At 42.1% G+C, this 10471-nt stretch overlaps 3 protein-coding genes across 8 annotated transcripts; all 3 read left to right on the top strand.

Annotated features, from left to right (window-relative positions):
- Positions 1–1879: 1879 nt before the first annotated feature.
- LOC125265785 (formin-like protein 20) lies at positions 1880–3898 on the top strand. Of its 4 annotated transcripts, none has more exons than XM_048186255.1 (3): positions 1880–2089; positions 2843–2980; positions 3369–3898. In XM_048186255.1, exons 1-3 carry the CDS (start codon positions 2002–2004, stop codon positions 3857–3859), a joined length of 717 nt encoding a protein of 238 aa, XP_048042212.1. In that variant the 5' UTR covers positions 1880–2001; the 3' UTR covers positions 3860–3898. The 4 variants fall into 4 exon arrangements, with proteins under 4 accessions (XP_048042212.1, XP_048042211.1, XP_048042210.1 ...); XM_048186254.1 differs by having other exon boundaries at positions 3303–3898; XM_048186253.1 differs by having other exon boundaries at positions 1881–2089; positions 3270–3898.
- Positions 3899–4986: 1088 nt separating this feature from the next.
- Positions 4987–7114, top strand: LOC125265786 (formin-like protein 5). Of its 3 annotated transcripts, none has more exons than XM_048186259.1 (3): positions 4987–5195; positions 6077–6214; positions 6636–7114. In XM_048186259.1, the coding sequence occupies exons 1-3, from the start codon at positions 5108–5110 to the stop codon at positions 7070–7072; spliced, it is 663 nt and encodes a 220-aa protein (XP_048042216.1). In that variant the 5' UTR covers positions 4987–5107; the 3' UTR covers positions 7073–7114. The 3 variants fall into 3 exon arrangements, with proteins under 3 accessions (XP_048042216.1, XP_048042214.1, XP_048042213.1); XM_048186257.1 differs by having other exon boundaries at positions 6504–7114; XM_048186256.1 differs by having other exon boundaries at positions 6471–7114.
- Positions 7115–8234: 1120 nt separating this feature from the next.
- LOC125264083 (non-classical arabinogalactan protein 31-like) lies at positions 8235–10262 on the top strand. The gene is made up of 3 exons (XM_048183328.1): positions 8235–8429; positions 9311–9446; positions 9703–10262. The coding sequence occupies exons 2-3, from the start codon at positions 9431–9433 to the stop codon at positions 10260–10262; spliced, it is 576 nt and encodes a 191-aa protein (XP_048039285.1). The 5' UTR covers positions 8235–8429; positions 9311–9430.
- The last annotated feature ends 209 nt before the right edge of the window (positions 10263–10471 follow it).

Here is a 10471-nt window from a genome sequence, read left to right as displayed (position 1 = left end):
TAACAGTTGTAAAAGAGCCTGCAAACATTTACAAGCATGGTTACATGCTGCTGTGAAATGCATCATAAAATAAAATAGAATAAAATAAGAGATTTAAAAATACAAAGAAATTTAAAACAGTTCATATTATTAATGCATTTATTATTTCATTTTATTTTACACTTTCTAAAGCATCAGTATACATAAAAAAAAAAACAAAAAAAACAAATTTAAAAACAAAACAAAACTGTAAACACAAATGTCATATTGAGTAAAATACAAAAAAAAAAAAAAAAAAAAAAAAAAAAAAAACTAAATCAGCAACTAATAATGTTCATTATACAAATAAATAAAAATATTAAACAAGACTTTAAAGGTCCATTCACACCAAGGAGGATAACTAGGCCTATAAAGATAACAATAAAGAGATAGTTCGAAAAAAAACTTTATCAATATTAAAGAATATCGGAGTACACACCACAGCTTTAATGATAACAGCTTAGAGAAAAAATATCATTGGAATCCCTTTCAGAACAATTTCATCCAGCTGACAAACAATAACATTAACAGCCAGTTAGAATCCATCCTGCTGTAAAGAACTTGAGCATTAAAAGTGACAGACAAATGCACGCTTAAAGGATTAGTTCACTTTCAAATAAAAATTACCCTAAGATTTACTCACCCTCAAGCCATCCTTTGACTTCTTTCTGATGAACACAATCGGAGATATATTAATGCGCATCTAAGCTTTATAAAGGCAGTGAACGATACTAACGAGTCTGAGCTGAAGAAAGTGCTTCCATCCACATCCACATCCACTCTAATGGTAATGTTGGTGGGAAAATATTACATTCATGTTAGGCTACCATGTAAATGGAAGAAACAAACTCCTTTATTTCTTCATGATTTTCTATATTTCAAAGTTTCAAAAAAAAAAAATAATAATAATTGGAGAGATAGAAAATCTATACTCCTCTATGTCAAAATATTTACCAATTTAGTGCTTTCCTGATTTATATTGTCTTGAAACCATTTCATTTCAAATGAATGCTAGTAATTGGGGTGTGCCTTATTATGCGGTTTGTCTTGCATTGTAAATGTGAAAAATGTGCCATTAGCTTTTAAAAGAGACAGTAGGCCTAAAGGCAATGTTAAAAAAAAAAAAAAATCCATTTTAAATCAGTTCAAATAATTCACATTTCTATTTTCCATTTCATAACTTCTCTGCTCACATTAGCTTCTGCTTCTATAGCTACAGATGATAAGAGACTACTTCCCCTCTCAGATTCATGATGAATTAAAAGCAAATCACATACATTACGCTGAGAATAATTTCTGCAGTTTCTTCTCTTTCCACAGACATGTCCATACTGTATACTTGGAGCCCTTCACGTCCTCGGATTCGGACTTAGATTATACTTTTCCTACCTCCAAAACAAATTTACAGCGGTCAACTCGTAGCTTTCAGAAATTTCTGGCCTACATTCCAACGTGCCACCCTATCCGCCCTAAATGGTATTGAAAATGACTAATTTTCAATACCATTTAGCATGGGTAAATGCACATTAAGACGCAGTCTAGCGCAAGAATCACATGCTTTTTACAAGCCAGAAATACGGTAATATAATTTCTCATAACATGAACGCAACCCAACTTCTATTTAAAACGTGATCGCTGTACCACCTGACCACTGCAAATTAATTTAGGCATTGATAATTGCCACAGAAACGCTAGATAATCTCTTAATTACGGTAATTATTACGAGATCTGGCGTGAACGCAGCGCTCCGCTCCCCCAACCCGAATCAAACACACCTGAACAAGATAGGATAGGAAGTTAGATGCAGGTGAGTTTCATCAGGGCTGGAGTTGCTCAGACCTCCTTGGATCTTTAAAAACGCGTTTCTCAGCGATTTTTGTTGTGGGGTTTAGTAGCACGTGTTTTCTGTGCCTCGTGATTCCTCCTGATTTATTAATCCAGTGTGTTTTCTAGCAGAGTTCATTGAGCTCGCAGGTCGAGAGGATGACAGCTCGAGTGTTCTGCTTATTGAGTGCTCTTTTGTTGTGTCTGTCTGCATGTTTGAGCACAACAGATGCTGTAGTCGTAGCAGGTGAGAAGATCATTTAACTTGACTTCACAGCCTGAAGAAATACGTAAATGAGTGCCATACAAAGTGTTTTTATAATAATATAACATAATTAATATAATTAATAACTACTCTTGACTGTATTTGAGCAAGTAAATGTACTTTTTATTCCACTACATTTGTGATGAGTAATGCAACTTTATAAATTACACTTTATATGGCACCTAACTTTTTCTGCAGCAGTCTTTTGATATAAAGCGATATCCGCATCTAGGGACATTGAAGGTACTATGTCTTGTGTTTTGCCTCTACTCACCCAGGCCTTGTCTATTATACTACTTTGTGAATGTGAGTGCATTAGCAGGTAGTTGCTGATTGCAGGTGTTTGACTTCTTAGATGAGGAAAAGGCTGCAGCTGGTGATGAGGCTGAAAATGGCACTTTTTATTTATCTGCTGTATTGACCAGGGTAGCGTTTCCCAAAAGCATCGTAAGCCTAAGTTGATCGTAGCGCCATTGGTTTCAATGGAGCTACGATCAACTTAAGCTTACGATGCTTTTGGGAAACGCTGCCCAGACCATTTTGAAGGATATTGGTTTACTTGTGGCCTCTTTGTGTAATGTAATGCATTGAACTAAACACGAAACTTTGAAGTACAACGGAGGAACTAGTATATTCTTGTCAAACCTACTTTTGATTAACAACTTCCAACTTTTTCATGCCATGAGTGACATTCAGCATTCAGTCATATGGGTTTCTGTCACATCTGTATTACAGCAAAGCCAGGAGAGTGTCCAAGCAAAATATCTGGAGTGAGAAAGTGTGGCGAGTTGTGTTCGTGTGACCATGACTGTCCGAACAATGAGAAATGCTGCAGCAATGGATGTGGACATCAGTGTATGCCTCCATATTCAGGTATTTGTACTGTACAGTTATGTAGTGTTTGGGTCTGCTCTTTAAGTTTTGTCCTTTTTATATTGTCCTACTCCATGATAAAAGTACCTGAATTCAGCCCAATACAGTTTCGAACACGGATGGCTTTACAAAATTAATAAAGATGATTGCTTGACACAATTCACCCCGTAAGACTTTCTATTCATGCTTCTGTATGTTTTGTGCTGTATATGAGATTGAATGCTGCTTAATGGACTGATCATCTGTATCCATACAGTGAAGCCTGCCGCCGAGCCGCCCAAGCCTCCAGTGAAGCCTGCCGCCGAGCCGCCCAAGCCTCCAGTGAAGCCTGCCGCCGAGCCTCCCAAGCCTCCAGTGAAGCCTGCCGCCGAGCCTCCCAAGCCTCCAGTGAAGCCTGCCGCCGAGCCGCCCAAGCCTCCAGTGAAGCCTGCCGCCGAGCCGCCCAAGCCTCCAGTGAAGCCTGCCGCCGAGCCGCCCAAGCCTCCAGTGAAGCCTGCCGCCGAGCCGCCCAAGCCTCCAGTGAAGCCTGCCGCCGAGCCGCCCAAGCCTCCAGTGAAGCCTGCCGCCGAGCCGCCCAAGCCTCCAGTGAAGCCTGCCGCCGAGCCGCCCATGCCTCCAGTGAAGCCTGCCGCCGAGCCGCCCATTCCTCCAGTGTGTGGCGGAAGCTGTCCTCAAACTCCCCATCAAGGTGGCGGTGACGACGGAAGAGGACGAGGCCACGGTGGAAAAAAACGAGGCCACGGTGGAAAAAAACGAGGCCACGGCGGAAAAAAACGAGGCCACGGCGGAAAAAGACGAGGCCACGGCGGACATGGGCAAGGCCATAAACACGACTGTGATGGGACTGAGGGACAATGTGATGGCAAATGTCAGTCGTAGTGTTTTGTTTTATCACCAAATAAATCTTTATTCAATGTCTTTCTGCTTCATTTGAATTTTTGTTTTTGGGTACCAAAAACTGCTTCTGTTGGTGTTTTGCTGCTCAGAGCAAAATTTTACTCAAGTGTCAATTCTAAGAATTATGTAATTTTACTTGACCTAGTCTTGACACTTATTTAGGAGAGGTCTCTTAACCTAGTTAGGAGTAACAAGGCAGCAAAGAGACTGGCACTCCAATAAAGATATGAAGTACTGGTGTTATGACATGGAGTTGATAAAATGACAAACTTCTGAATTCATCTTTGTAACTGGCCTAATTTAATGGCTTTAAGTGTAATTTTAAAGGTCCTATGACATGCTACTTTTTGGATGCTTTTATATAGGCCTAAGTGGTCCCTAGTACTGTATCTGAAGTCTCTTTACTCAAAATTCAGCCTTGGTGCAGAATTTCAGCCACTACAAGCCGGTCCCATAATAAGCTTTCATCAGGACATGCTGTTTCTGGGTCTGTAGCTTTAAATGCTAATGAGAAGAGAGGTGGGGCAAGGTGGAGGGTGGGTGTGGCCTTAATTTCTGCAGTTTCTTTTTCCACAGACATGTCCATACTGTATACTTGGAGCCCTTCATGTCATCGGATTCGGACTTATATTATACTTTTCCTACCTCCAAAACACATTTACAGCGGTCAACTCGTAGCTTTCAGAAATTTCTGGCCTACATTCCAACGTGCCACCCTATCTGCCCTAAATGGTATTGAAAATGACTAATTTTCAATACCATTTAGCATGGGTAAATGCACAGTCTAGCGCTAGAATCACATGCTTTTACAAGCCAGAATTACGGTAATATAATTTGTCATAACATGAACGCAACCCAACTTCTATTTAAAACGTGATCGCTGTACCACCTGACCACTGCAAATTAATTTAGGCGTTGATAATTGCCACAGAAACGCTAGATAATCTCTTAATTAGGGTAATTATTACGAGATCTGGCATGAACGCAGCGCTCCACTCCCCCAACCCGAATCAAACACACCTGAACAAGATTAGGATAGGAAGTTAGATGCAGGTGAGTTTCATCAGGGCTGGAGTTGCCCAGACCTCCTTGGATCTTTAAAAACGCGTTTCTCAGCTATTTTTGTTGCGGGGTTCAGCAGCACGTTGTTTTCTGTGCCTTGTTATTCCTCCTGATTTATTAATCCAGTGTGTTTTCTAGCAGAGTTCATTGAGCTCGCAGGTTGAGAGGATGACAGCTCGAGTGTTCTGCTTATTGAGTGCTCTTTTGTTGTGTCTGTCTGCATGTTTGAGTACAACAGATGCTGTAGTCGTAGCAGGTGAGAAGATCATTTAACTTGATTTCACAGCCCGAAGAAATGCGTAAATGAGTGCCATACAAAGTGTTTTTATAATAATATAACTGATATAATTAACTACTCTTGACTGTATTTGAGCAAGTAAATGTACTTTTTACTCCACTACATTTGTGATGAGTAATGCAACTTTATAAATTACACTTTGTATGGTACCTAACTTTCTCTGCAGCAGTTTGTTTGATATAAAGAAGTGATATCAGCATCTAGGGGCATTGAAGGTACTATATCTTGTGTTTTGCCTCTACTCACCCAAACCTTGTCTATTATACTACTTTGTGAATGTGAGTGCATTAGCAGGTAGTTGCTGATTGCAGGTGTTTGACTTCTTAGATGAGGAAATGGCTGCAGCTGGTGATGAGGCTGAAAACGGCACTTTTTATTTATCTGCTGTATTGACCAGACCATTTTGAAGGATATTGGTTTACTTGTGGCCTTTTTGTGCACTTGAGCTCAACAGACTTGAGTTTGTAGATGTTTAAGAGGCTGTTACCTTGATTTATTGCAACATTGAGGTGTTTAGTCTTGTTTTCTAAAATAAAAATGAGATCTCAACATAGAAATCTATTGTTTCTTTTCACTGGCATGTCTCAGGCATCAGATACTTGACTAGAAGCAGATAACTGAAACTGAAAATGGTGCAACAAGTTTTCACGCAATTGCTAGATCCTTTCACAAATCGCAAGGGAAACATGTAATGCATTGAACTAAACAACTTTGAAGTACAACGGAGGAACTAGTGTGTTCTTGTCAAACTTACTTTTGATTAACTTCCAACTTTTTCAAACCGTGAATGACATTCAGCATTCAGTCATATGGGTTTCTCTGTCACATCTGTATAACAGCAAAGCCAGGAGAGTGTCCAAGCAAAATATCTGGAGTGAGAAAGTGTGGCGAGTTGTGTTCGTGTGACCATGACTGTCCAAACAATGAGAAATGCTGCAGCAATGGATGTGGACATCAGTGTATGCCTCCATATTCAGGTATTTGTACTGTACAGTTATGTAGTGTTTGGGTCTGCTCTTTAAGTTTTGTCTTTTTTATATTGTCATACTCAATGACAAAAGTACCTGAATTCAGCCCAATACAGTTTCAAACATGGATGGCTTTACAAAATTAATAAAGATGATTGCTTAACAAGATTCACCCTGTAAGACTTGCTATTCATGCTTCTGTATGTTTTGTGCTGTATATGAGATTGAATGCTGCTTAATGGACTGATTATCTGTATCCATACAGTGAAGCCTGCCGCCGAGCCTCCCAAGCCCCCGGTGAAGCCTGCCGCCGAGCCTCCCAAGCCCCCGGTGAAGCCTGCCGCAGAGCCTCCCAAGCCCCCGGTGAAGCCTGCCGCAGAGCCTCCCAAGCCCCCGGTGAAGCCTGCCGCAGAGCCTCCCAAGCCCCCGGTGAAGCCTGCCGCAGAGCCTCCCAAGCCCCCGGTGAAGCCTGCCGCAGAGCCTCCCAAGCCCCCGGTGAAGCCTGCCGCCGAGCCTCCCAAGCCCCCGGTGAAGCCTGCCGCCGAGCCTCCCATGCCTCCGGTGAAGCCTGCCGCCGAGCCGCCCAAGCCTCCGGTGAAGCCTGCCGCCGAGCCGCCCATGCCGCCGGTGAAGCCTGCTGCCGAGCCGCCCATTCCTCCAGTGTGTGGCGGAAGCTGTCCTCAAGCTCCCCATCAAGGTGGTGGTGTGGACGGAAGAGGACGAGGTCACGGCGGAAAAGGACGAGGCCGTGGCGGAAAAAAACGAGGCCAAGGCGGAAAAAGACGAGGCCACGGCGGACATGGGCAAGGCCATAAACACGACTGTGATGGGACTGAGGGACAATGTGATGGCAAATGTCAGTCGTAGTGTTTTGTTTTATCACCAAATAAATCTTGTTTAGTGAATGTCTTTCTGCTCCATTTGAAGTCTTTTTCGGTACCAAAAACTACTTTGTTGCTGCTTTGCTGCTCAGAGCAAAATTTTACTCTTAAGTGTCACTAAGAATTATGTAATTTTACTTGACCTAGTCTTGACACTTAAGTTATTTAGGAGAGCTGGAGAGGTCTCTTAACCTAGTTAGGAGTAACAAGAAGGCAGCAAAGAGACTGGCACTATAATAAAGAGATGAAGTACTGGTGTTATGATGACATGGAGTTGATAAAATGACAACTTGTCAATTCATCTTTAACTGGCCTAATTTAATGGCTTTAAGTGTAATTTAAAGGTCCTATGACATGCTACTTTTTGGATGCTTTTACATAGGCCTAAGTGGTCCCCAGTACTGTATCTGAAGTTTCTTTTCTCAAAATTCAGCCTTGGTGCAGAATTTCAGCCACTACAAGCCAGTCCCATAATCTTTCATCAGGACATGCTGTTTCTGGGTCTGTAGCTTTAAATGCTAATGAAGAGAGGTGGGGCAAGGTGGAGGGTGGGTGTGGCCTTAATTTCTGCAGTTTCTTCTCTTTCCACAGACATGTCCATACTGTATACTTGGAGCCCTTCACATCCTCGGATTCAGACTTAGATTATACTTTTCCTACCTCCAAAACAAATTTACAGCGGTCAACTCGTAGCTTTCAGAAATTTCTGGCCTACATTCCAACGTGCCACCCTATCTGCCTTAAATGGTATTGAAAATGACTAATTTTCAATACCATTTAGCATGGGTAAATGCACATTAAGACGCAGTCTAGCCCTAGAATCACATGCTTTTACAAGCCAGAATTACGGTAATATAATTTCTCATAACATGAACGCAACCCAACTTCTATTTAAAACGTGATCGCTGTACCACCTGACCACTGCAAATTAATTTAGGCATTGATAATTGCCACAGAAACGCTAGATAATCTCTTAATTACGGTAATTATTACGAGATCTTTCGTGAACGCAGCGCTCTGCTCCCCAAAACCCGAATCAAACACACCTGAACAAGATTAGGATAGGAAGTTAGATGCAGGTGAGTTTCATCAGGGCTGGAGTTGCCCAGACCTCCTTGGATCTTTTAAAACGCGTTTCTCAGCGATTTTTGTTGCGGGGTTCAGCAGCACGTGTTTTCTGTGCCTTGTTATTCTTCCTGATTTATTAATCCAGTGTGTTTTCTAGCAGAGTTCATTGAGCTCGCAGGTCGAGAGGATGAAAGCTCGAGTGTTCTGCTTATTGAGTGCTCTTTTGTTGTGTCTGTCTGCATGTTTGAGCACAACAGATGCTGTAGTCGTAGCAGGTGAGAAGATCATTTAACTTGATTTCATAGCCCGAAGAAATGCGTAAATGAGTGCCATACAAAGTGTTTTTATAATATAATTGATATAATTAATAACTACTCTTGACTGTATTTGAGCAAGTAAATGTACTTTTTACTCCACTACATTTGTGATGAGTAATGCAACTTTATAAATTACACTTTGTATGGCACCTAACTTTCTCTGAAGCAGTTTGTTTGATATAAAGAAGCAATATCAGCATCTAGGGGCATTGAAGGTACTATATCTTGTTTTGCCTCTACTCACCCAAACCTTGTCTATTATACTACTTTGTGAATGTGAGTGCATTAGCAGGTAGTTGCTGATTGCAGGTGTTTGACTTCTTAGATGAGGAAATGGCTGCAGCTGGTGATGAGGCTGAAAATGGCACTTTTTATTTATCTGCTGTATTGACCAGACCATTTTGAAGGATATTGGTTTACTTGTGGCCATTTTTTGCACTTGAGCTCAACTGAGACTTGAGTTTGTAGATGTTTAAGAGGCTGTTACCTTGATTTATTGCAACACTTAGGTGTTTAGTCTTGTTTTCTAAAATAAAAATGAGATCTCAACATAGACATGCCAGTGAAAAGAAACAATAGATTTCTCAGGCATCAGATACTTGACTAGAAGCAGATAACTGAAACTGAAACTGGTGCAACAAGTTTTCACACAATTGCTAGATCCTTTCACAAATCGCAAAGAAAACATGTAATGCATTGAACTAAACAACTTTGAAGTACAACGGAGGAACTAGTGTGTTCTTGTCAAATATACTTTTGATTAACTTCCAACTTTTTCAAACTGTGAATGACATTCATTATTCAGTCATATGGGTTTCTCTGTCACATCTGTATAACAGCAAAGCCAGGAGAGTGTCCAAGCAAAATATCTGGAGTGAGAAAGTGTGGCGAGTTGTTCGTGTGACCATGACTGTCCGAACAATGAGAAATGCTGCAGCAATGGATGTGGACATCAGTGTATGCCTCCATATTCAGGTATTTGTACTGTACAGTTATGTAGTGTTTGGGTCTGCTCTTTAAGTTTTGTCCTTTTTATATTGTCATACTCAATGACAAAAGTACCTGAATTCAGCCCAATACAGTTTCAAACACGGATGGCTTTACAAAATTAATAAAGATGATTGCTTAACACGATTCACCCTGTAAGACTTGCTATTCATGCTTCTGTATGTTTTGTGCTGTATATGAGATTGAATGCTGCTTAATGGACTGATTATCTGTATCCATACAGTGAAGCCTGCCGCCGAGCCTCCCAAGCCTCCAGTGAAGCCTGCTGCTGAGCCGCCCAAGCCTCCAGTGAAGCCTGCCGCCGAGCCGCCCAAGCCTCCGGTGAAGCCTGCCGCCGAGCCGCCCAAGCCTCCGGTGAAGCCTGCCGCCGAGCCGCCCAAGCCTCCGGTGAAGCCTGCCGCCGATCCGCCCAAGCCTCCGGTGAAGCCTGCCGCCGAGCCGCCCAAGCCTCCGGTGAAGCCTGCCGCCGAGCCGCCCAAGCCTCCGGTGAAGCCTGCTGCCGAGCCGCCCATTCCTCCAGTGTGTGGCGGAAGCTGTCCTCAAACTCCCCATCAAGGTGGAGGCCACGGTGGAAAAAAACGAGGCCACGGCGGGAAAAAAACGAGGCCACGGCGGAAAAAAAACGAGGCCACGGCGGAAAAAAACGAGGCCACGGCGGACATGGGCAAGGCCATAAACACGACTGTGATGGGACTGAGGGACAATGTGATGGCAAATGTCAGTCGTAGTGTTTTGTTTTATCACCAAATAAATCTTTATTCAATGTCTTCCTGCTTCATTTGAATTTTTGTTTTTGGGTACCAAAAACTGCTTCTGTTGGTGTTTTGCTGCTCAGAACAAAATTTTACTCAAGTGTCAATTCTAAGAATTATGTAATTTTACTTGACCTAGTCTTGACACTTATTTAGGAGAGCTGGAGAGGTCTCTTAACCTAGTTAGGAGTAACAAGAAGGCAGCAAATAGACGGGCACTCCAATAAAGATATAAAGTAT

This window comes from Megalobrama amblycephala, linkage group LG3 (genome assembly GCF_018812025.1).
Source record: "Megalobrama amblycephala isolate DHTTF-2021 linkage group LG3, ASM1881202v1, whole genome shotgun sequence".
Classification (NCBI taxonomy): Eukaryota; Metazoa; Chordata; class Actinopteri; order Cypriniformes; family Xenocyprididae; genus Megalobrama; species Megalobrama amblycephala.
Note: the sequence above shows the minus strand (reverse complement) of the source record. Positions and strands in the feature narration are given on the sequence as shown.